We start from the raw sequence: 27,408 nt of genomic DNA on the forward strand, positions 1-27,408 counted from the left end.
AATTGCTCTCAAGATATTGGATGCAAACTGGTTTTTGGGGTTACCTTGTTCAAGGTACTCACCTGTTATTAGTAGCCTATGAGCATCAACCCCAAGAATGCTCCCTCCCCTCTTTAGGGAACTGGCATAATCACTATGTGTGTGTTTTGAGAGTTGTGTGGTAGTTGAAACTTGTCTAATATTGGATTTTGAAGGAGGACAATCAGTCTGAATGGCTTGTAGTCTTGGGGTCTCACCCAAGCTAATATGTCCTTATAATTTGCTTTAATCATCAGACTTTTAAAAATGAGCTTGGGCATTGTTTGTTTTGCAGATCTCTCCCCCAGCAACCTAGGTTAGAGGATCCTTCTCAGTATGTGATGCTGCATGCATTTCTATTATTTCCAAGTAATTTTCTGTTTGGAAGTTATTATTGAGTATAATTATTGTTTTCCAATAATATTTGCTCTTTGGATGTTTAACTCAGAAGACTAGGAGATCCATGAGAGGTAAAGATTGGCAAATTCATTTGAAAAATTGGCACTTCATGCTCAAAAAACTGTCAGTTGGGTTCTGTCACGTTAAGATTTGGTAAAACTCTTCTTCTAATAAGCTGTGTGAACTTTGGAAGTCTATATTTTAATCATCCATTCAGTCATTGATCAGTTGTATTTTGAGCACATTTTATATGCCAAGCACTGTGTCTTGATTTCTTCATTTGTAACATCAGAGGCCTGGACTGGATATTGTCTATAGACCAGGCCAGTCCAAAATATTCTCTGTGTAAATTGCACTTGGATTTTTAAGTCATGTTTTCTTTTTAAACCTATTGCCCTTAATGCTTTTTTAAAGCTTCTCTTGTACTTAGATTTTCAAGTGTGACTTTTATTTATTTATTAGGAATAAACTAACCTTTCATAAGAAATTCTAGATTATGCCATAAACAGGTTCAGTCTTTGAAACACATTACTTCTTTATCAAAACAAAATTTTGTTTGTTTGTTTGTTGTTCTTGGTAATAGACGGTCTGAGCCATATATAAAAAGGCTTTTTGTGGCTGATGAGGGCTTATGTATCAAAACTCCAGAGGACTCTGCAGTAACTACAACAGTTCAGTTCAGTTCAGTTGCTCAGGCGTGTCCGACTCTTAGCGACCCTATGGACTGTAGCATGCCAGGCCTCCCTGTCCATCACCAACTCCTGGAGTTTACTCAAACTCATGTCCATTGAGTCGGTGATGCCATCCAACCATCTCATCCTCTGTTGTCCCCTTCTCACCTTTAATCTTTCCCAGCATCAGGGTCTTTTCAAATGAGTCAGCTCTTCGCATCAGGTGGCCAAAGTATTGGAGTTTCAGCTTCAACAGCAGTCCTTCCAATGAATATTCAGGACTGATTTCCTTTAGGATGGACTGGTTAGATGTCCTTGCTGTCCAAGGGACTCTCAAGAGTCTTCTCCAACACCACAGTTCAAAAGCGTAAACTCTTCAGTGCTCAGCTTTCTTTGTAGTCCAACTCTCACATCCCTACATGACTACTGGAAAAACCATAGCCTTGACTGGATGGACCTTTGTTGGCAAAGAAACGTCTCTGCTTTTTAATATGCTGTCTAGGTTGGTCATGACTTTTCTTCCAAGGAGTAAGTGTCTTTTAATTTCATGGCTGCAGTCACCATCTGCAGTGATTTTGGAGCCCCAATAATAAAGTCTGCCACTGTTTCCACTGTTTCCCCATCTATTTGCCATGAAGTGATGGGACCAGATGCCATGATCTTAGTTTTCTGAATGTTGAGCTTTAAGCCAACTTTTTCACTCTCCTCTTTCACTCTCATCAAGAGGCTCTTTAGTTCTTCTTTGCTTTCTGCCATAAGAGTGGTGTCATCTGCATATCTGAGGTTATTGCTATTTCTCCCAGCAGTCTTGATTCCAGCTTGTGCTTCTTCCAGCCCAGGGTTTCTCATGTTGTACTCTGCTATAAGTTAAATAAGCAGGGTGACAATATACAGCTTTGATGTACTCCTTTTCCTGTTTGGAACCAGTCTGTTGTTCCATGTCCAGTTCTAACTGTTGCTGCCTGACCTGCATACAGGTTTCTCAGGAGGAAGGTCTGATGGTCTGGTATTCTCATCTCTTTAAGAATTTTCCACAGTTTATTGTGATCCACACAGTCAAAGCCTTTGGCATAGTCAATAAAGCAGAAATAGATGTTTTTCTGGAACTCTCTTGCTTTTTTGATGATCCAGCAGATGTTGGCAATTTGATCTCTGGTTTCTCTGCCTTTTCTAAATCCAGCTTGAATATCTGGAAGTTCACGGTTCATGTACTGCTGAAGCCTGGCTTGGAGAATTTTGAGCATTACTTTACTAGCGTGTGAGATGAGTGCAATTGTGTGGTAGTTTGAGCATTCTTTGGCATTGCCTTTCTTTGGGATTGGAATGAAAACTGACCTTTTTCAGTCCTGTGGCCACTGCTGAGTTTTCCAAATTTGTTGGCATATTCAGTGCAGCACTTTCACAGCATCATCCTTCAGGATTTGAAATAGCTCAACTGGAATTCCATCACCTCCACTAGCTTTGTTCGTACTGATGCTTCTTAAGGCCCACTTGACTTCACATTCCAGAATGTCTGGCTCTAGGTGAGTGATCATACCATCATGATTCTGGGTCGTGAAGATCTTTTTTATACAGTTCTTCTGTGTATTCTTGCCACCTCTTCTTAACATCTGCTTCTATTAGGTCCGTACCGTTTCTGTCCTTTATTGACCCCCATCTTTGCATGAAATATTCCCTTGGTATCTCTAATTTTCTTGAAGAGATCTCTAGTCTTTCCCATTCTGTTGTTTTCCTCTATTTCTTTTCATTGATCACTGAGAAAGGCTTTCTTATTTCTGCTTGCTATTCTTTGGAACTCTGCATTCAAATGGGTATATCTTTCCTTTTCTCCTTTGGTTTTTGCTTTTCTTCATTTCATAGCTATTTGTAAGGTATCCTCAGACAGCCATTTTGCTTTTTTGTATTTCTTTTTCTTGGGGGTGGTCTTGCTGTCTGTCTCCTCTACAATGTCATGAACCTCTGCCCATAGTTCATCAGGCACTCTGTCTATCAGATCTAGTCCCTTAAATCTGTTTCTCACTTCCACTGTAAAGTCATAAGAGATTTGATTCAGGTCATACCTGAATGGTCTAGTGGTTTTCCCTACTTTCTTCAATTTAAGTCTGAATTTGGCAATAAGGAGTTCGTGATTTGAGCCACAGCCACAGTCAGCTCTTGGTGTTGTTTTTGCTGACTGTATAGAGCTTCTCCATCTTTGGCTGCAATGAATCTATCTATCTGATAGATGTGAAATCTATCTGATTTCAGTGTTGACCATCTGGTGATGTCCATGTGTAGAGTCTTCTCTTATGTTGTTGGAAGAGGGTGTTTGCTATGACCAGTGTGTTCTCTTAGCAGAGCTCTATTAGCCTTTGCCCTGCTTCATTCTGTATTCCAAGGCCAAATTTGCCTGTTACTCCAGGTGTTTCTTGACTCCTACATTTGCATTCCAGTCCCCTATGATGAAAAGGACATCTTTTTTGGGTATTAATTCTAGAAGGTATTGTAGGTCCTCATAGAACTGTTCAACTTCAGCTTCTTCAGTGTTACTGGTCAGGGCATAGACTGGGATTACTATGATATTGAATGGTTTGCGTCGGAAACAAACAGAGATCATTTTGGCACTTTTGAGACTGCATCCAAATACTGCATTTCGGACCCTTTTGTTGACTATGATGGTTATTACATTTCTTCTAAGGGATTCTTGCCCATAGTAGTAGATATAATGGTCATCTGAGTTAAATTCACCCATTGCAGTCCATTTTAGTTCGCTGATTCCTAAAATGTTGGTGTTCCCTCTTGCCATCTCCTGTTTTTTCACTTCTAATTTGCCTTGATTCATGGACCTAACATTCCAGGTTCTTATGCAATATTATTGCTCTTTACAGCAATACAGTAACCACACAGAACCTTTTGTTTCAGGGAATGCTATCTCTGGTGACAGTCCAAGAAGCTTAACTATGACTTCTGTAACAGCCCCAAATGGTCAGGAATTGATTGATCACTGACAGTTCCCCAATTTTTGTCCCTGCTTCCAACTTAGGACCAACCAGAGAGAGCTAAATATGTCCCCCAACCAATCACACAGGGTGACCCATTTAAATCCGGAAGTTTTCCCAGGCCAGCAGTCTCCAGTCAGGGCACATTGGAAAACTCCTTTTTTCCTACTATAAAGTTTCTCACTCTTCTTCCTGCCTTTGAGCCAAGACACAAGTGCAAATCTCTGTATGTGTTGAGTAATTACAAAATAATTTCTAGATGAAAATCATCCTTAATCTAATTTTGAAAGTAATTAAAGATTAATAATTATTTTTTAGTGACAATAAAATGTATTTGCTTTTAAAATGTGATGATTGGTGGCATTTGAATCAAGACTATTTAGGTTGCAGATAAAAGAATTCTACTGATACTAGTTTAAACAAAAAAGACGAGAATTCTTTGTCGATACCCTTTATTAGTTTGAGGAAGCACTACTCAGAGTTTTTAGTTTGCTCAGAATTTTTAGTCATAATGATGTAGAATCCATCAAAAATTTTTCCACATTTACTAGGGTAAATGACGTTTTTATTCTGTTACTGTGGTAAATTATAAGATTAAAAAAAACATGTTAACCTAACCTGACATTACTGGTATACATTTATCTTTTATATATATGTGTGTCCATATATAATGTTATGTATATACATATTATAGTATTATATGTGAATATATAGTATCCATTTTATGTTGTATTCATATAATTATATACATAGTATATATATTATATTATTGTATCCATATACATTGGAAAATACCCTGATGCTGGGAGAGATTGGGGGCAGGAGGAGAAGGGGACAACAGAGGATGAGATGGCTGGATGACATCACCGACTCTATGGACATGAGTTTGGGTAAACTCCAGGAGTTGGTGATGGACAGGGAGGCATGGCGTGCTGCGATTCATGGGGTCGCAGAGTCGGACATGACTGAGCGACTGAACTGAACTGAACATTATATAGTATGTGTATGTATATTATTGTTTGTGAAATAATATTTCTCAAAACAAATGATTTTTCTTGATAGAGACAGACAATTTGATATGACAGCTTTTTATAAGGATCATCTTTAGGAAGAGATCATGTAATTTTGGAAATTCAAAAGGAGAAAGACTATTTTAAACATTTAAATTTAGGTCAAGATTTTGTCTTCTACCTTGGAATTTATAAAATACATTTCTTAATAGGAAAATAGCCGATTTCCTTAAAGTTTTTGTACAAAAAAATTCAGTATTTTAAACCCATATAAAATATCTCTATTTTTTTTATTTTTTATAGAAAATTTTCACTACTGGTGATGTCAACAAAGATGGGAAGCTGGATTTTGAAGAATTTATGAAGTACCTTAAAGACCATGAGAAAAAAATGAAATTGGCATTTAAGAGTTTGGACAAAAATAATGATGGTTTGTCTTTATTTTCTGTTTATCAACAGCTATGAAGAAGCACTTCTCATGCTTCCAAAAGTTTAAAAGAATGTATATTTTAGTCTTTTTTAGATGATAATTACTGCTTGTGCTAATATTTGTTTTTCTTAGTATATGATTTTTATATAGAATGTTTTTAGTGGAGAAAAGTTATATGTAGTTTTGTCCAATGAATCATAAACTGTGAGTAGGGCCTTTTGTAAAATATTAATTATGGAACCTTATGCTGATTTGACTTTAAGTTATGGTTTAAAAATAACAATTATATTTTCTTGCTCTCTGAGCAAGAGAGATTTATTTTTATTCATACTAAGCACAAGTGTTTTATATTCTAAACTTTAAACAACTTTCAGATTATCTTATATTTGATAAGTTGTTTTGAAAGAATTCCCTGTGATCAGAGAAGATACTCTCTGATTATGAAAGTTAGAAAAGAAAATAGCAGATAGATATTTAAATATATACCTTCTGATTGGGGTTATGGTTTTTCTATTTATTAATAGCTTGGAGTTAGAGTCCCAGTCATATAGAACAAAAAGCAAGGGCCACAGTAGGAGAAAAGAAGCAGCTATCAAACCCTTATCACCAGAGGCAACCTTTGATAAGAAGAGGGAGTTTATTTTAAAAATATATAATGTAGCCTCAGACCCCTCCCCATGCATAAGTGGTTGAGGCCATTCCATTCACAGATTTATTATTCAATAAACAAGTTAAACAAATAAACAGAAAATATGGTTCATACCAGGGTAGGCAAACTTTTTTGTTGTTTAATAAAAGGCCAGATAGGAAATATTTAGCCTAGTGAGCCATGTGATCTCAGTTGCAAGTACTTATCTCTGCTGTCATCCTGCAGAAATAGCCTTAGAGAGTATGTAAATGAGTGGGCATGGCTGTGTACCAATAAAACTTTATTTGTAAAAGCAAGCAACTGGCCTTATTTGGCCAGAAGGTTATAGTTTGCTGAAAAGTGAAAGTGAAAGTCGCTCAGTCGTGTATGACTCAGCTATGTGTGTGTTAGTCGCTCAGTGGTGTCCAACTCTTTGCAGCTCTATGGCCTGTAGCCCACCAGGCTCCTTTGTCCATGGGATTCTCCAGGCAAGAATACTGGAGTACATAGCTGTTCCCTTCTCCAGAGGATCTTCCCAACCCGGGGATTGAACCCAGGTCTCCCACACTGCGGGCAGATTCTTTACCAGCTGAGCCACCAGGGAAGCCCAAAGTGAGTTACTTAATCATGTCCGATTCTTTGCAACCCCATGGACTATAGAGTCCATCGAATTCTCCAAGTCAGAATACTGGAGTGGGTAGCTGTTCCCTTCTCCAGGGGTCTTCCAAACGCAGGAATCGAACCCAGGTCTCCTGCATTTGCAGGCAGATTCTTTGCCAGCTGAGCCAAAAGGGAAGCCCAAGAATACTGGAGTGGGCAGCCTGTTTCTTCTCCAGCAGATCTTCCCCACCCAGAAATTAAACCGGTGTCTCCTGCATTGCAGGTGGATTCTTTACCAACTGAGGTATCAGTGAAGCCCTGGTTTATACTGAACCTTAACTTTAGTTAGATTCAAGGCAATTTCCTTCAAACAAACAACTAAATCCTTTGAATGATTTTGATGATTGTTCAAATCTGTGACTCTCAGCTAGGAAGAACTGAGTTTGTGGTGGAAAGTAGTAGTGTTAGGACATTTATTAGCACCCATAAACCTTACATTGTATGCCCCAAGTCTACCTTAGTCTAATCTTATAGAAAAATTCAATTCTTACAGTCAACTTAGTTTCTTCCCACAAACTTTCATCCCACCCTGAACTCTCTGCACAGAAGGGACTGTCTGTATAGTGTTAGGTCAGGTAGTTCCTGGGAGATGAAGCGAACTAAGGATCATCTCCAGATAAGTAGAGGCTGATCTACTTATGTATGTATGGTGTGCACATATCAATGGTTAATTTCAGAAAGTTCTAAAGGAACCAGAAGAAATAAAGGTGAAGTCTTTCTATTTTATTTTTTAATTGAAGTATAGTTCATTTACAATGTATTAGTGGTGAAACTTATGATACATTTGTAGATCAAACAGTTTCCTCTCAATTTATCTTGTTTGTATATTTAAAAACACTTTCTCATTATAGGTTCATATTTGTGTTTATTAGACTTTCATATAGGAAACTGGGACTTCTCTGGTGGCTCAGTGATAAAGAATTTGCCTGCCAATACAGGAGACACGAGTTTGATCCCTGGGTTGGGAAGATTCCCTGGAGAAGGCAATGGCAACCCACTCCAGTATTCTTGCCTGGGAAATCCCATGGACAGAGGAATCTGGCAGGCTGTAGTCCATTGGCTTGCAAAAGAGTTAGACACAACATAGCGATTAACCAACAACAAAGGAAAACATATATAATCTATCCTAATTATTCATGAATTCTGTATTTGAGAATTTGTCTACATGATAAAATTTAACTCCAAAAGTAACCCCGAAGTTGTACTCACAGTACTTTTGCAGTCATTCATGGATTTGCATAGAGAAGCTACAAGCTTCATTTGCTTGGTGAACACATTTCTAGGTGAGACAGAACAAGGTGACGCTCTGCTTCCCTGTTGTAGCTTTTGTACTGTAAATAAGTCCTTCTCCAGCCTACTTGGTAGCATGTCTTTTGCATTTTTGTGTTTTTTGTTGATGATTTCACTATTTACAATGGCTCCCAAAAGCAGTGCTGAAATGTTGATCCACATTCCTAAATGTGGGAAGGCCGTGAAGTGTCTTTGGAGAAAAATATATGTGTCAAAACACTTTACTCAGACAAGAGTTATAGTGCTATTGACCATAAGCTCACTGTTAATGAGTCAACATTTGTGTGTGTGTGTATATATATATATATATATATGTATATATATATATATATATATATAAACAAGGTGTATTTAAACAGAAACACACAGCAAACAAGCTTTTGTATTGATCAGTTGATGAGAAAATTGATGAGAAAACCAGAGGCTTACAGGAACCTAACCCCATATTTCCCTTAGGAACAATGGTTCCGTTTCCCTTAATTCTGTGTTCACAGTGACCTTATAGAAAGTAACCAGTGTGAATAGTGAAAATCAACTGTATTTCTTTGAGAGGGCAATTATAAAGGTGACTATTCAGAATGGTGTTTGAAGACTTTCATTGCTGAAAAGTCTGGCTGTTTCTGAAAGCCTCTGGCTGTCCAGATTCTCATGCTGCCACTAACAGTAATTTTTGTCTTCCTCTTTTCCTGGAGAACTTTGCTATTAATCCTGGTTTGGCATCAGACCGTCTCTTATTTTGTTTCATCCTTTTCTATTCATACTAGTCTTACGATCATCATGAGTCTGTGAGCTGCTTCAGGGAAATGCAGTCTTACAATTTACTGCTTGTATTTTCTCTTTCTTCTTCTCTGATTCTTCTCCTTTCCACAGCATGCTCTAATTGCTCTCATGATAATAATTTTCCTTCTTACATCATCCTGTTATCCCTGCTTTCTTCATTTTTATTGCTAGATCTCTCAAAAGAATATTTCACACTCTTTAGCTTCATTTAGTCATTTTTCTACTTTCTTTTAACTCAGTGAATACATCTTTATGCATAATTAATGCTTCATCATTTAATAAATGCATACTTTATATTTAAGAGATCCTACCTTAACTGAATTTACTTCAGAATCTGAGTGTCTTGATTTGTACGTCAGTTCTGTTGCTTCTTAATGTGGTTTCTTTGTAGGGCCATGTAAACTCAGTCTCTTCTTTCAATGGAATCATTATTTACCTACAAGGCTGTTGTGATTTTTGAATGAAATAATATATGTGTACTTATTTAATATATTTTTTAAAATTTGAGTTGGTGTTTCAGTATGTATTTAAGCAAATCTGTAACTCATCTTAATTCATAATATTACCTTAATCAGTTCAAGGCTTTCCCTTATAAAGTAAGGGATTTGAAAGTCATATTTCTAAGGTCCTTGTCAGTTCTGAGTTTATAATTTTTATTTTTTAAAGGAAAAATTGAGGCTTCTGAAATTGTCCAGTCTCTCCAGATACTAGGTCTAACTATTTCTGAACAACAAGCAGAATTGATTCTTCAAAGGTAAGCTCTTCATCTATTGACAACTGTGTTTTTTTTTTATTTTAATATCTGGTATTAGAGATCTGCATTTGTAAGCATGGCTTAAAACAATTCTCTGCACCTTATCATTCCTTACAATATCTTTCCCCGCTTTTCTCCCTTTTCATTTTGTGTGTGCTTGTGCACCTAAAGTGTAGGAATGAGAAAACTCTCTCAAGACCTCCAGCCTGGTGGAATGACAGGAAGGTGCTAAGTCTCTACAGAAGGAGCCTAAAAGTTTTAGTACTATCTTTTTTCCTATTTGGTTTCTAATGTGACAGTAGAACTCATTGTTTCAAGATGAGGAGTCAAGCAGATGCATCACTTCTTTATCTTATGCATGACATGACTGGATAAGAGAGAAATCCTAAGGTCTCCTCATTGACTGACAAAGAAACTGATTTGAAAAAAACAAACAAGTCGAATAAAAAAAAATGGCAGAAAAACTGAACAGACATTTTTCCAAGAAAGATATACAGGTGGCCAACAGGCACATGAAAAAATGTTCAACATTGTTAATCATCAAAGAAATGCAAGTCAGAACTACAGTGAGATAGCACCTCACACCTGTGAGCATGACCATCATCAAAAAGACCTCAAATAAGGAACGCTGATGAGGACATGGAGAAAAGGGAACCCTTGTACTTTGTTGGTGGGAATGTAACTTGATGCACCCACTGTGGAACACAGTATGCAGGTTCCTCAAAAAACTAAAAATAGAGCTGTTTGATCCAGCAATTTCACTCCTGGGTACATATCAAAAAAAAAAAAAAATGAAAAGACTATTTCAAAAGATGCATGCACCCAGAATTCATAACAGCACTATTTACAATAGTCAAAAAGAAGCAACCTAAGTGTCCATCAACAGATGAATGGATAAAGAAGACATGGTAGATATATATAATGGAATATTACTTAGCCATAAAAAGGATGAAAATTTTCCATTTGCAACAACATGGATGGACTTAGAGGGATTATGTTTAGTGAAATAAGTCAGACAAAGAAAGATAAATACTGTATATTATCACTTATATGTGGAATCTAAAAAACTAGTGAACAGAAAGGAAACAGACTCATAGATATAGTGAACAAACCAGTGGTTACTAATCGGGAGATGAAAGTGGGGAGGGCAAGATAGGGAGACAAGAGGTGCAAAGTACTATGTGTAAAATAAATAGGCTACAAGGATATATTGTGCAGCACAGGGAATAAAGCCAATATTTTATGATCACTATAAGTGGAGTATAGTCTATAAAAATTTTGAATCACTGTTGTACACCTGGAACTGATATATTATAAATCAGTTGTACCTCAATTTAAAAAAAAGAAAAAAGAGAAAATATGCCCCCCCCCCCACATAAAAATAAATACCTATTTCTTTCAGAAAATAGAGATACAGTTTGAACATTATTGCCCAGGGCAGTCAGATTTAGTGTGTTATTTCACAGGATAGAGTGATAATTTCTAAAGTCTAAGTGTCCTTGAAGGCTTTTTTGTTACAAATACAGTACAGGGACCAATTAAAAAAAAATTGGTAACAGAAAATAGAAAACGATAGTTACATTATATTAGTATTCTTGTCAGTGTTTTCAGTCTTCAACATTACCTAAAAAGTTTCTTCCAAATGGCTTTATTGTCACGTTTATCTCCTTTTGTATCTGTACTGGTAGCATTTTCCTCCCTTCTGTCTATTCAGAATTTCTTCTGCAAGCAGCTGCTTAATAGAAAGGCCCAAACCTCAGAGCTATGCATTGGCATCCCTTTTGTTAACATCGAATCAGAAAGCCTTTCCTGAGGAAATGTAAAGCTAAAACATGAAAAGGAGATAAACAGCATTTAAAAATGTTTATTTTTGGCCTCACTGTGTGGTGTGCAGTTTCCCAACCAGGGATCCAACCCGTGCCCCTTGCAGTGGAAGTATGGAGTCCTAACCATTGGACCACCAGGGAAGGCCCTTAAAATAGCATTTTGAAAGTGGAATATGGGGTATGTAATATTCTGCCCCAAGGCCACATTTTTCCAGGAAACAGAGTATTTCTTTGATTTGCTGGCCAGAAATCGTATTCCTATATTCCTTTTGATAGCTTTAGGACCAATGCAAATTCCAGCCTAAGCTCCAGAGTAAATCACAGGTAATATAGAGGGTAGATTTTTAAATGACGCTATATAATTGTATATATAAATATTTTATGACAACCTTATTGATAAGTAGTTTACATACAAAAAAAATTCATTCTTTTAAAGTGTATAGGTCACTTGTTTTTAGTATTTTCAGGGAGTTGTGCAACCATCACCATTATCTAATTTTGGAACATTTTCATCAACCCCCAGAGTAACTGTATCCACTAGCAGTCATTCCTTACTCCTCACCCTGCAAGCTCCCAGCAGCCACTGATCTTTGTCTGTTCTGGACATTAACAAAAAAATGGAATCATTCAGCATGTGGCATTTGTGTCTGGCTTTTTTCACTTAGCGTGTTTTCAGGCTTCATCCATGTTGTAGCATGCATCACTACTTCATTCCTTTCTTAGACCAAGTTATATTCCATTTTATGTATATATCACACTTTATTTATCCATTCATCTACAGATGGACATTTGGGTTGCTTCCACTTCCAATATTTTTTGCTTCCAATATTCAGCTATCATGAATATTGCTGCTATGAATATTTGTGTACACAGTTTTTATTTGTGTGCACAGTTTTATGTGAACTTGTTTATAATTCTCTTCGGTATATACCTAGTGAAGAATTGCTGGGTCATATGGTAACTCTGTGTCCAACTGGTTGAAGAACCGACAGACTGCTTTCCATAGTGATTGCACCATTTTACAACCCCAGCAGCAGTGTATGGAGGACCTGAATTTCTCCACATCTTCCCTGACGTTATTTTCCGTCTTTTGATTTTTAACCATGAGTATGTGGTTATGAAGTGGTATCTCATCATGGTTTTTTTTGTTTCCCCAGTGGCTAATGTATATTCTTTTGCACTGTTAGGCTATTACTATTATTATTAGCATTTATACTTTTTCAGTAAAAATTTTAGAATATGTTTGGATTAGAGAAGAAGCTCAATTTTCCCTTTTATGAGACTTCTTTGTTACTCGACTTCTTTGTTACTCGCTCAAAACACTTTACTTCTGAAGCTTCTGGTCACCAAATATGTGGGTTTCCCCCCCCCAACAGGCAATTCTCAGTGATGCCAGCTGGATGTGATACAGTGTAATTCAGTTCTAACATTGTTGACCTGGAGGTAGTGTCAGGTCCCACAAGTTCAGGGCTCAGTTTCACAAGACTGCTCTCCACTTCAGATGCCAATCACAAGGAGTAGGAGGTCCCTAGATTACCCACATATTCTGTCTGACTTGGCTACAGATCAGAACTTCCCATGACCTTCTCCCCATTGGATTCAGTTACTTGCCAGACGGGTTCACAGAACTTGGGGAAATGTGTACTTGTGTTTATCAGTTTATGAAAGCATATAAAGGATACAGGTGAACAGCCAATAAAAAGATACACACAAGAGGAGGTCTGGGAGGGTCCCGAGCACAGGAGTTAGGATGTGTCACCCTGCTGGTGTGTTTATTAACCAGAAGCTCCCTGAATCCTATACTGTAGGGATTTTTATGGAGGCTTCTTCACATAGTCATGATCAGTTATTAACTCCATTTTCAGTCCCTTTCCCTCTCTGGAGAATTGGGGGCTGGGGTTGGGAGGGAAGGGGCTGAAAATTCCAAGCTTCTGATCATGGCTTAGTTTTCCTGATGACCATTCCTCATCCAGGTGCCCAGCCAGAGTTGCCTCATTAGAAAAGAGATGCCCTAGAGCTTGTATCACTTACAAAGTAGAAGGGCTGTAGGGACTCTGAGCCAGGAGCAGGGAACAGAGACCAAATTATACATTTTCTATTATCTCACAATTGTGTTTTCAGTAGTAGAAATCACAGATTTCCCCTTGACGGCTCAGCCATCAGTGTGACTCATATATCTCCAAATGTCAGTTTCTTTTCTGCCATTTCACTGTCTCCTACCTTTTCCAAGACTGAATTCATGGAAAAGAAATGTGAAAGGTGCTGTTTGAAACAGCTGTGGCTGAATCATCAGAGTATGAGACAGGAACCATAGCCTATTGAAATATAGCCTCCTAGTTCTCCTTTTTCAGTAGAAGATGTGGTGGGGAGTAGCTGAAATAGGTGTCTCTCGCAAATATGTATGCTTCATGTATCTTTATCTTCTGCTTTCAAATAAAAAAGCCACTTTCCTTCTAGGCTCTCATCTCCATCCATCTTTCCTCTCATTTCCTTACCTCTAGTTCCCTCTCTACATCTATTGAGGACATCGGCACTTGTCAAATGGTCATTTTCTCTTTGTCCAAAGTCCTAGGAAACCGCAGTGTTCATGCTGGTGGTCCCCCTTACTTTTTAGCATTAATGTTCCTCACTTTCCTCAACACCTGAGCCTTTTATTCCATTTTGCTTCAGTAGCCCACTCGCTCTCCAATTGTATCATAACTTGAAGCTGCTCCTCCTCCGAAGTCTTAAATACCTGTGTCCTACCTTATGAGCCTTCTTCCTCTAGATTCTACACTGCCTTGTTCCTCTGGTACTTGCATTTTGACTTACAGACCTCTGGCCCCTTCATTTCTACCAGTTCATCAATCTTCTCTTGATTCTTTCACCATTCCTACTTGCTTTCTCCCAATCCTGAACTATCCTCTCAGTTGTTCTCTTTGCCCCAGCATTTGGACTATGAAGTATTTCCAGAGAAAAATGAAACTGTACTGATCCAGGAATAACCAAGACATTCTTGGAGAGCCATAAGGAGCTGGGGGCCTGCTCCATCAGATTATCAAGAGTTGTTATAAGCTATAATTAAGATATAGTGAGTGGTGTTGCTATACAGATAGACAAATTGACAAATGGAACTTACCCTCCCAGTAACAGACTCATCCACGTTTGGGATTTGTCACACAAGAGAAGCAGCTTTGCAAATCCCTTTGAAAAGAAGAGACTATGCAATAAATGGTACTAGTGCTTCTGGTTATCCATGCAGACAGAAATACAGTTGGATACCTGCCTTACGCCATGCATAGAAATCACAGAAATAGAAGGCAAATTATGGTTACCAAAGGGGAAAGGGTAAGGGGAGGGATAAATTAGGAGTATGGGATTAACAGATATAAACTACTAAACACAAAATAGATAAGCAACAAGGATTTACTGTATACCACATATTCAGTATCTTGTAATAACCTGTAACAGAAAAGAATCTGAAATATATACAACTGAGTCACTTTGCTATATACCTGAAACTAGCATAATATTGTAAATCAACTATATTTCAATTGAAAAAAATCAAACTAAATGTGTAATACCTCTAAGGGAAAAATAAGCACATGTCTATATCTCAGTATAGGGAAGAGTTTATTTTAAAAAATACAGAAGTCAATAACCATAAATGAAAAGATTGATAAATTCAGCTATATTAAAATTAAGAGCATCTAGGAGATCAGACCAGTTAATCCTAAAGGAAATCAACCCTGAATGGTCATTGGAAGGATTGATGCTGAAGCTGAAGATCCAATATTTTGGCCAGCTGTTGCAAAGAACTGACTTATTTGAAAAGACCATGATGCTGGGAAAGAGTGAAGGCAAAGGAAAAGGGGGTGGCAGAGGATGAGATGGTTAGATAGCATCACTGACTCAATGGACATTAATTTGAGCAAACTCTGGAAGATAGTGGAGGACAGAGGAGCCTGGCGTGCCACAGTCCATGGGGTCACAAAGAGTTGGACATAAATTTAGCGACTGAACAGCAACAATAATTCATGGATACTATAAATAAAGTGAAAAGACACAGTACTTGCTAATTTATAACTTGAAGGATTAAATCAATTATATAAAAAACTACACACATTTAAGAAGAGGACACAGCCCATTAGAAAAATGGGCAAAAGATATGAACAAGCATTTCACAAGAAGAAAAAAATGGATAGCAGATGAATAGGATAAGTTGGTCAACTGCGTTAGTAATTTGAAGAGAAATACAGTTTAAACCCACACGGGACTATCTTAAGTTTGTTGACACTGAGGATTCTGTGGCTGTAAGCTAGAGCTTAAAATTCATTTATTCATTTAGTTAGTAATTTGCTCTGTGCTAGGCACTGTTTTAGACACTTTGGCCATATCAGTGAATAAAATAAACAAACATCCATGCCTTGTAGAGGATGTTTGCATGTGGAGGGTTGAGGGATAGGATCAGACAATAAGCAATTGCATTAAAATGGAAAGTAGTACTAAAAATAGAGTAATAAATATGGCAACCCTGAAGAATAATGTTATAAACATCAGTAGTAACTAGGACTTAGGCAAATATGAAATGTTAATACCTGTGTGCTAGAACAAATGAAAATTTAAGTGTAATTTCATGTATGCATATCAAAGTTAAAAGTGAAGCCAGAAAATATCAAAAATATCTGAAAATAGCATTTTATTTGTCGTCTTTATGCATCACTTTCACACAATTCATAGAATAAATAAAAAATCTGGAGGAGATGCTTAAGCTTTTTTTTTTTCAGAAATATTCATTAATTAAACAAATAATTGAGCACAATCTTTTTGCTGATCACTTTATGTCCTGGGTCTCACAGTAGTGAACAAAACATTCAAAATCCTGGGCAGTTTAGAGTCACTTTTAGGGGAAAAAACAGGTACAAATTACATTATTGCCAAGAAACTTCTAAAACAAGCAAAAAGTTAATGAAAAATATTCAAGGCTACAATATATTAACTGTAAATAGTGAAGATAAGGTACTAGGATTTCTTAAGACTCAAAAGGCTGAATCACCAAGTTTGATTTTTTAAAAATTCTGTTTATTTTTAATTGATTGATGGTTGCTTTACAATAGATTTTTTTAAAATATATAATCACTGCTAGTTTTCTTAGCACAGAGAAAACTGGAGAAGGAAATTGATAGTGTATATTGAGTACATTCAAAAGTTACATCCAAATGTTAAAATAGAACATTAAGAACTGTCTTCCTGAGCCAGTGTAAGAAAAATGAATCATTAGTTTATTCATTACTACTCCCCATTTTTTTTTAATTTTTGAAAATTTATTTTAATTGGAGGCTAATTACAATATTGTGGTGGTTTTTGCCATATGGTCACATGAATCAGCCATGGACTACCCCCCAATTTTATCTTCATTAGCTCACTGACTTGGAGTTTGATGGAGCACCAAAAGTAGCTTTTAGTGAGATCCATAAATTTGGAGTCCTTTTTTATTTAAAATGGTTAAAACTAACAGATCATCAAATGCTTGTTGCCATTTGTCATTTCCAAAAACCTTAGAAGAATATTAAGTTGGAAGAAAAATTGTCATTCTGCAACATGGCCAATAATGTTATTTTTATTTAAAATTATATTTTATTTTTTAATCAGCTTCTTTTTGTTTTCAGCATTGATGCCGATGGGACAATGACAGTGGACTGGAATGAATGGCGAGACTACTTCTTATTTAACCCCGTTACAGATATTGAGGAAATCATCCGTTTCTGGAAACATTCTACTGTGAGTCCACTTTATGTATTAATTGTCACTTATTTGGAGCTGTAAACCATTGGTATAGTTATTATCCAGGAGTACTCTGCAACACTTGTGGATCAGGTGCCTAAGTCTCTGTAGCTAGCTCATTGACTTATAAGAATTCTACATACCCTGTTAGGTGTGGGGACTTCCCTGGTGGCTCAGACGGTAAATCATCTGCCTACAATGTGGGAGACCTGGGTTCAATCCCTGGGTCGGAAAGATCCCCTGGAAAAGGAAATGGCAACCCACTCCAGTGCTCTTGCCTGAAAAATCCTATGGACGGAGGAGCCTGGTAGGCTACAGTCCATGGGGTCTCAAAGAGTCAGACATGACTGAATATCTTAAAAAAAAAAAAAAACCAACCCAAGACTTCATAAAGATTGCAGATGTAGTTCCTATGTTTGCCATTCACAAAACTTGGAAGAGCTACTGCCTTCCAGAAATCTTGTGAAGATAAGCTGCTCAGCTTTTATAGCCATTTAAGGATTCTGCCTTCAGTTCAGTTGCTCAGTTGTGTCTGACTCTTTGTAACCCCATGAATTGCAGCACTCCAGGCCTCCCTGTCTATCACCAACTCCTGGAGTTTACGCAAACTCTTGTCCATCGAGTTGGTAGTACCACCCAGCCATCTCATACTCTGTCGTCCCCTTCTCCTCCTGCCCCTAATCCCTCCCAGCATCAGAGTCTTTTCCAACGAGTCAACTCTTCACATGAGGTGGCCAAAGTATTGGAGTTTCAGCTTCAACATCAGTCCTTCCAATGAACACCCAGGACTAATCTCCTTTAGGATGGACTGGTTGGATCTCCTTGCAGTCCAAGGGACTCTCAAGAGTCTTCTCCAACACCACAGTTCAAAAGCATCAATTCTTTGGTGCTTAGCTTTCTTCATAGTCCAACTCTCACATCCGTACATGACCACTGGAAAAACCATAGCCTTGAGTAGACAGACCTTTGTTGGCAAAGTAATGTCTCTGCTTTTTAATATGCTGTCTAGGTTGGTCATAACTTTCCTTCCAAGGAGTAAGCATCTTTTAATTTCATGGCTACAATCACCATCTGCAGTGACTTTGGAGCCCAAAAAATAAAGTCTGACATTGTTTCCCCTGTTTCTCCATCTATTTCCCATGAAATGATGGGACCAGATGCCATGATCTTCGTTTTCTGAATGTTGAGCTTTAAGCCAACTTTTTCACTCTCCTCTTTCACTTTCATCAAGAAGCTCTTTAGTTCCTCTTCACTTTCTGCCATAAGGGTGGTGTCATCTGCATATCTGAGATTATTGCTATTTCTCCCAGCAATCTTGATTCCAGCTTGTGCTTCTTCCAGCCCAGCATTTCTCATGTTGTACTCTGCATAGAAGTTAAATAAGCAGGGTGACAATGTACAGCCTTGATGTACTCCTTTTCCTATTTGGAACCAGTCTGTTGTTCCATGTCCAGTTCTAACTGTTGCTTCCTGACCTGCATATAGATTTCTCAAGAGTCAGCATAGGTTATATACATATATATACAGCATATAGAAACTGTATAGGTTTCTATACAGTCAGCAAAAACAAGACCGGGAGCTGACTGTGGCTCAGATCATGAACTCCTTATTGCCAAATTCAGACTTAAACTGAAGAAAGTAGGGAAAACCACTAGACCATTCAGGTATGACCTAAATCAAATCCCTTACGATTATACAGTGGAAATGAGAAATAGATTTAAGGGACTAGATCTGATAGAGTGCCTGATGAACTATGGACAGAGGTTCGTGATGTTGTACAGGAGACAGGGATCAAGACCATCCCCATGGAAAAGAAATGCAATAAAGCAAAATGGCTGTCTGAGGAGGCCTTACAAATAGCTGTGAAAAGAAGGGAAGCGAAAAGCAAAGGAGAAAAGGAAAGATATAAGCATCTGAATGCAGAGTTCCAAAAAATAGCAAGGAGAGATAAGAAAACCTTCCTCAGTGATCAGTGCAAAGAAATAGAGGAAAACAATAGAATGGGAAAGACTAGAGATCTATTCAAGAAAATTAGAGATACCAAGGGAACATTTCATGCAAAGATGGGCTCGATAAAGGACAGAAATGGTAGGGACCTAACAGAAGCAGAAGATATTAAGAAGAGGTGGCAAGAATACACAGAAGAACTGTACAAAAAAGATCTCCATGACCCAGATAATCACGATGGTGTGATCACTCACCTAGAGCCAGACATCCTGGAATGTAAAGTCAAGTGGGCCTTAAGAAGCATCACTATGAACAAAGCTAGTGGAGGTGATGGAATTCCAGTTGAGCTATTCCAAATCCTGAAAGATGATGCTGTGAAAGTGCTGCACTCAGTATGCCAGCAAATTTGGAAAACTCAGCAATGGCCACAGGACTGGAAAAGGTCAGTTTTCATTCCAATCACAAAGAAAGGCAATGCCAAAAAATGCTCAAACTACCGCACAACTGTACTCATCTCACACGCTAGTAAAGTAATGCTTAAAATTCTCCAAGCCAGGCTTTAGCAATATGTGAACCGTGAACTTCCAGATGTTCAAGCTAGTTTTAGAAAAGACAGAGGAACCAGAGATCAAATTGCCAACATCCGCTGGATCATGGAAAAAGCAAGAGAGTTCCAGAAAAACATCTCTTTCTGCTTTATTGAGTATGCCAAAGCCTTTGACTCTGTGGATTCTGCCTTAGGGAAGGGTGAAGGTTACAGGCTGTTACTTCGTACAGATAATATATCACTGAGATAATATAGCTCAGTACCTCATGCTTGATATGGCCAAAGATCCCTTCTGAAACTTGCTTATTCAGATTTATCTCTGGAATAAGGCATCTGTCATAATAATCATGGAAGGTTAAATAAAAGTTTGGCTCATCTGCTCAGCACTGTACACCTATCTCTCTGTATTCCTCAAAACTTTTGAATTTTAATTAAATTATATTAATATCCTGCTGAAATATCTTGACATAAATAAAAATTCATTTCAGTGTGCAATCTGTTCCTGGAAACAATGGAAACTCTTTGAGAGAATTTTAATTTTTCTAATAGGCTTGACTTCTATACTTATTCCTGGATTTCAGTACATTTTATATGTACTAAATGAAGCCTAGCATTCACACTGCCCCTAGTAACAACGCCTAACCTTACCTAGAAAATTGTAAAATTAATGGTGACAAATGCTGGCAGAGGATGAGATGGTTAGATAGCATCACTGACTCAGTGGACATGATTTTGAGCAAACTCCAGGAGATAGTGAAGGACACCGGAACCTGGTGTGCTGCAATCCATGGGGTTGCAGAGTCAGACATGACTTAGCAACTGAACAACAGAAAATGATGCCTTTTCAACTATGAGTATAAAATAATACTATATTAGTAGTTCAGTTGCCTTGATAAAATGTATGCTTATGTGAAATCATATTTATGTAATCAAATTATTATTTTATCTTTGGAGATAGTTAATAGTCGAGGCTATAATCATGTATCCATTTTTTTGATAGTAAAAATGAAGTAGAGGGTTTCTATTGTAGCATAGCTTCTAACCCTGACATTCTTACCTATAAAATCCTTTACACTAGAACCATTTAGATAATAAAGCTGTAAAAATATTATTATACAGTTTTGTTTCTGTCAAGTTATATTTGTAATCCATTGTAATGTTTAGAATAGATTAAAAGGTAGATAATTTTAAACAGTACCTACCTGTTAGCTAAATTTTTAAATGGCAAGTTAGATTTATAAAAATATTTATAGACAGGAAATAAGTTTAGGACATTCACATTACAATTTTAATTTAATTTTCATTTATATATTTAGAGCACATATCATGATATAAAATATAATGTAGATATAATTTTGAGATAAAAGGAGTATCTTTGAAGAACTGACAAAATAATTCTTTCTATAGCTAGTAAGATTCTTTACATCTGATAAAACACTGCTCTTTCATGCTAACTGAGACCTGGAAAAGTTATCCTGAATCTGTTAAGAAAATTTGTAATTGTTGGTATTGTAAATTTGTAATTACTGTTAGTTTTCATTTCTTGTGGACTGATACTGTACTTTATTTAGTGTAAATAGGCAATTTATAATCCTAAATGCTCAGATTGGTTTAGTATAATACTTTCTAAGGATTGAAACTGATCTTTATAAAATAACACGTAATTCTTCTCTCAAAGAAACAAACCTTCTGGAATGATCTATCTTTAATTGAAGGAGCCTGGGTATTTTTTTTCCATTTTAACAGGGTATTGACATAGGAGATAGTTTAACTATTCCAGATGAATTCACAGAAGATGAAAAAAAGTCGGGACAGTGGTGGAGGCAGCTTTTGGCAGGAGGTGTTGCCGGGGCCGTCTCTCGGACAAGCACGGCCCCTCTGGATCGTCTGAAAGTCATGATGCAGGTGAGCTTTAGGACCTTGTGTCTAAGTGCATCCAAAATATTCTGAAATAGTGAGAAATGTGGTACTTTGAAAAAAGATAAAAGATATCTCAGTAATAATCATACCTTTAAAAAGGAGTCTCTCATTTTTATTGCTATTAATCCTAAATTCAGTCCATGTAAGTATTTATTTTAAATTGTTGGTACATATGTATGTGCTCAGTCACTCAGTCGTGTCTGACTCTTTGTGACCCTATGGACTATAGCCTGCGAGGTTCCTCTGTCCGTGGGCTTTTCCAGGTAAGAATACTGGAATGGGTTGCCATTTTCTTCTCCAGGAAGGTGTGATGAACTTTTAATCTTGGCATCCTGTACCTATTCAAATGTTTAATTAGAAAGGAAATCTCTGGCCATTGTTGTAGTACTCTCCTTAAACTACTTATATTTTCCTTCTATTTTATGTACTTTCTTAAAAGAGGGTTTTTTTTCTGAAATCTAGACTGTTGGAACAAGGATGTAATTTAAAAAGTTATTCTAAATCTGAGGTTAGCAGAAGGGACCTGGTTTTATAGATTGACTTTGCTATTTACTAGCAATGTAACCCTGGCTGGTTGGTGCTCATTATGGTAACCCATTTAATCTAATAATGCAGCCAGGGGATTTTATCCTCATATTATCTGGCTCAGAGAGTTGAATAACTTTTCCCTCACAACAAATTAGACAAGGAATGGAGTGTTTTTGACTATATTTCTCATACTGCCTGAAACCCCTGAGGCTTCATTTTCTTTCATTCTAGAATGGGAGCAAGACTATCTAGCAAGAGTGGTAAAAACATTAAACAATGTAAGTTATGGGAAAATGCCTGGTAGGCTGGAATACCCCCCTAGAATATAGTAGTTGCTTTAAGAAGGTTTTTTAAAAATTGTATTATTGTTCCTGTGGTCAGTACTTTTGTATTTGTCCTTAGATTTCTGTACGGAATGATTTCTGACAATATTTTCAACGAGAATTCATCTAGAATATATCTACATCTCAAAATATATTTAGGGGTAATGATACTGCTTTAAAGAGAAAGGAGAGAGAATCAGCATGTATTTTTGTTTTTAGGAATGGTAGTAAATTGGCTGAGAAATTTTGAATAAGCTTTCATCTTTCCTTTGTCATATTTTACTGTGCAGTTTATTTAAAATAAAATGGATATATTTTGACTTTATTTCCTACAAGTTCAGAAAGTTTCTCAAAGTACCTTTGGATTCAGTAATTCACAGAACTCACTTTAAGCTTTTATACTTATGGTTATGGTTTATTATAGCTAAAGATACAGATTACAATCAGCCAAGGAGCAAAAAACATAGGGCTGAGTCCATGGAAGAGTCAAATGCAGAATTTCTGTTGTTTTCTCCCCGAAGAGTCACAGTGTGTTATTTCTTGGCATCAGCCTGTGACAACATGCACAGAGTTGCAAACTGGTCAAGGAAGCTCACCTAAGTCTTTGATGTTGAGGGTTTTTATTGTGACTACATCACATACTGCCCTCGTGGCTAACGTTTAATCTTCAGCCCCTCCGATCTTTTTTTTTTTTTAATGTAGTAGTGACTCATTTTGTGTAAGCTGAAACAATCAGAAGAATAGCTGACTTTTGACAGAGAAGGAGATATATTGTATGACTTCCCTTAAATGTGGAATCTAAAAAGAAATTATACAGTGAGCTTGCTTACAAAACAAGAAGAGATTCACAGGCTTAGAGAACAAACTTATGGTTGCCAGAGGGAAGGGATAGTTAGGGAGCTTGGGATGGATGTGTGGCGCACTGCTATATTTAAAATGGAAAGCCAATGAGGACCTACTGCTCCTGGTAGCACATGGAACTGCTCGATGTTATGTAGAAGCCTGGATGGGAGGGGAATTTGGAGGAGAATGGATACATGTGAATGTATGGCTGATTCCTTCTGCTGTTCACCTGAGACTATCACAACATTGCTAATTGGCTATATCCCAATGCAAAATAAAAACAAAAAAGGATAGCTGACTTCTTTATTTGGGGTTTATTATATGTAATCAGTTTTAGATAGAGGCAAGCATAGGGTCTAGTTTATTTAAACAACTATGACATTGGTAGTACGAGTCAGGTAATTTATTGATACTCTCGGGGTCAAGAGTTCACACATGATACCTCAAGATAAGCCATGGAATGTACAGGTTTTGTTTCTGGTGTCAGGCTATGTATATCCTAGTCTCTATGGTTCTGATAAACATAATATCCAAATTGTTTTCAGTCCTATTTATATTTCATGTCTGTCTTATTTCTCAGGGAGGAGGAATAATATATTGCCTTCACTATATTTTTCTAATTTTTCTTACATTGAACTTGCTCATATGCCAAAGGGTGTTTCATAGCCTAATAAGTATTAAGTTGGTTCATTTTATCTTATGAGTGTTGTTCATGATTTTAATTTCGATCATGTCTTCTCTGCTTTCCCAAAATGAGAATATCAATTTTTCTTAGAGTCAGGCTTCTACAATGGTGGTAATAGTTCTTCCCATTATATATTTTCTCAACCTTCTATATTTTCAAATACATCTTTTTGTAGTAATAAATAGTATTGAAGGAAGGAGAGTGGTTGTATTGCTGCTTTAGAAATAGTAATGATAGCATCTCAACAGTATTTTATATCATTTTGCTTTATTTTTAGGTCCATGGATCAAAATCAGCGAAAATGAACATATATGGCGGCTTTCAACAGATGGTGAAAGAAGGAGGTATCCGCTCGCTTTGGAGAGGAAATGGTACAAATGTCATTAAAATTGCTCCTGAGACAGCTGTTAAGTTCTGGGCGTATGAACAGGTAATAGTTATCATCTATGGAATTTGTTAACAAGGAGGAGTCAAACTGATTCAATAACAATTAAAATACCATGCATTTTAGATTATTATTTTAATACCTGATAATTTTCCACATATACTCTATGAAGAATTTCTGTTACAGGAGATTAGATTAATTTAGAGATTCCACACTAAATTCTGGGATTCTGAATTTCATATTACTTATATCAGAAAGGTTTTTGTGTTTTCTAAGTAGCTCTTAAAGGAAATGCAAGATTTTAGCTTACTCATTTTGAATTCAGAATAGAAGTTGCACATGAACATAAGTTTTTATGAACGTGTCCCCATCCAGAATCTGGAAGGAAAACTTTTAAGTTCAGATCCTTTGTGTAATCTGACATTGCTATAAAACTGAATTGAATTTAGAATGAAAGCTCCATCAGTTGGGGGCTTGGCTGCTTCTCCATGCACTCTAGCACATGGACAGAGCCTGGCATGTGATAAGTCTTCAATAAGTGTTGAATGAGTGAGTGAATGAGTAAATGAATGAATGTGATTTACTTCTGAATTAACCTTTTGGTTAATTTGATGTTAAAAGGAAATACACTAGTGGATTTTAGAATTGGCTTCTCTATATGGTCAGTAGCAGAGTTGTCTAGTTAAGCTTGCACAAAATTATTCTTTCCATGATTTCTTTTGTCATTGTTAACCATAGATAATAAGAACCTTGAAATTTAACTCCACCTTATATGTTGTATTATTTCAAATAGATTTTTGATTATTTTTGAAAGTATTTGGTTTTTTTTTAGTGTTTAGTTCTTGAGCAACAGAATACTCTTGAGAAGGTTACAAAGTCTAGAGGAGTCTTTTCTTGGCTTAAAAAATAGAGAAGCAAAGAAAAAAATAAAAAAATCTAGCCTCTATGACTTAAATTATAGCCTGTGATTGGGAAGGATATTTTCCCTCTATGAAATCATGAGTTAGGGCTTACATTTTAGATACCTGTAGATTATTCTGACCACATACTGGATTTTATGATAGGAAAGCCAGAGCCTAAAACAAATATTGAAGTATATTAATAAAACCATTATTCCATAGGCAGGAAGTCAGTATTTGTGGAAGTTTGTATTAGTGTAAACAGATATGTGTGTTACACTTTATGCTACGTGGCTAATTTTCACCTTGGACACCACCAACAGGCATCCTCTGCTTCCATCCAGCCAGACTCCTTTCTGGGTGCTCTTCACAGTATTCTAATTTCTGCATGGTGACTTTTCTTAGAGATCAGGAGACAGCTCTCTGTACAAGGTGGTGCAGTGTCCTTGTGGTGGTCTCTGGGGCCTGTTTCGCCTGTTTATTTTCTCTCCCTGGTGTAGGTCTGTTTATCCCTCAGGGCTCTGTTAAGTCCAGCTTCCTATTAGAAGCATTTCCTAAGCATCCCAACCAAAACTGATGCCTCAGCTGCCTGACTTCCTTAGAATACTTATTATGGAATATTCAGTTTTCCTTTGGATAATAGACAACCCATTTTTTTCCCCAGTGAATTGTAAACTACTTTGGGATAACTATTATGCCATACATATTCTCAAATTTCCTAGAGTACCTAGCTAGCTCCCTTCTGGATTCAAATAGGTTTTGTTTCATAGAAAAACTAACAGTTTAGAAAAATGGAGAAAAGGATAGTGTCAGCCTGGTATGTACATGTCTTAAACACATCAACAGAGGATAAAGTGGTGGTCCATTTTGGTTCTCACTGGTGTAACAGTGCGGTTTTATCAGGATCAGGGAGGCAGGATCAGGGAGGCAGTATATCAGCTGCCATCTGTATTCTAACTGCCTTCCCTTCTAGCATTTTTCTATTCCTCTTGGTACCTACACATCCACCTGTGCGCTGCATATCTGTGCATCTCCGCCTAGATATCCCAGGGGTACTTCACAGTCATCCCTCCACCACCCCCACTCTAGTCACACAGACACACACACACAGACACATACACACACATCCCATTCCTCTTTCTCTGGGTCTTACGGTGGTAAACATGATTCAGCACTTTTCTGGAGAGTTATTTCCTCCAGGAAACCTTCCCTTTGTTTTCCTCTGTTAGCACTTTCATCAGAATTCAGTATTGAATTCAGGACTGTGAGCTTCCTTAGGCAGTATTTGTTTTCAGTGTATGTTCCCAGTTCTGGAAAATCCCTGTTGAATGAATGAAAACAAAGAACTGCCAGAGCTGGGTTTGGAGCCCAAGGTTGCCCTCAGTCTTAAGTTCATTAAGATGAAAGGAAAGATGGGTATTTTGAACAGAAGTGGCAGCCCGTAGACAGAAATGTAGGCGCGGGAGAGCATCATTCACTGAGGAAGCTGAAGTTTCACTGGGCTCAAATGTCATGGAGTGTATGTCCAGGAAGATGATGATGAAAACAGGCTGGACAGATAGGCAGGAGCCAGATGTGATGGGAGTCTGGATTTTATCCGTGGGGAGGACATTATTGAAGTGTCCTATGTAGGGAAGTGGAATGAGTGTATTTGCATTTAAGATCAACCTGGAAAGTAGAAGTGTTGGAAGAGAGTGAGGCTCTATTGGAGGCAGGAAGACTATTTAAGGAAATAATTCAGGGATTCAGGTAGGAAATGATGAGTATCAGTATAAGGCAGTGGCTGCAGAGATTGGTGAAAAACTGATGTGAACTGAAAAATATTTGGGGAAATAGAAACAACAGAACTCACTGAGTGGATGTGGAGGTGAAAAAGAAGAATCAAGAATGATTTCTGATTTCTAACTTGAGCAACCAAATACACAGAAAAGACAAAAAGAAGAATCAATCTTGAGATCAAATGACAGGTTGCATTTTGCACAGGCTGGGCTTGAGCTCTTTCTATAACATGTAGAAGGAGTAGACAATAGGACCTTTGATCTCTGATAGGTTGTTATTGAGGTGAAGGCTTTGGAATGCATCACTCAAGAGGACTTACAGAATGTGAAGAGTTCTGGGGATAGG

The 27,408-nt window shown here is 37.2% G+C and overlaps 1 protein-coding gene across 1 annotated transcript in view; it reads left to right on the forward strand.

Annotated features, from left to right (window-relative positions):
- Positions 1–27,408, forward strand: part of LOC109555996 (mitochondrial adenyl nucleotide antiporter SLC25A24) — a 57,793-nt gene that overhangs the window by 5,956 nt on the left and 24,429 nt on the right. Inside the window, exons 2-6 of the mRNA XM_019956956.2 lie at positions 5,380–5,506; positions 9,531–9,618; positions 17,093–17,204; positions 21,448–21,606; positions 24,278–24,430. Of these exons, the coding sequence (XP_019812515.1) occupies positions 5,380–5,506; positions 9,531–9,618; positions 17,093–17,204; positions 21,448–21,606; positions 24,278–24,430 (639 nt within the window). The remainder of the gene's footprint in view (positions 1–5,379; positions 5,507–9,530; positions 9,619–17,092; positions 17,205–21,447; positions 21,607–24,277; positions 24,431–27,408) is intronic.

This window comes from Bos indicus, chromosome 3 (genome assembly GCF_029378745.1).
Source record: "Bos indicus isolate NIAB-ARS_2022 breed Sahiwal x Tharparkar chromosome 3, NIAB-ARS_B.indTharparkar_mat_pri_1.0, whole genome shotgun sequence".
NCBI lineage: Eukaryota > Metazoa > Chordata > Mammalia > Artiodactyla > Bovidae > Bos > Bos indicus.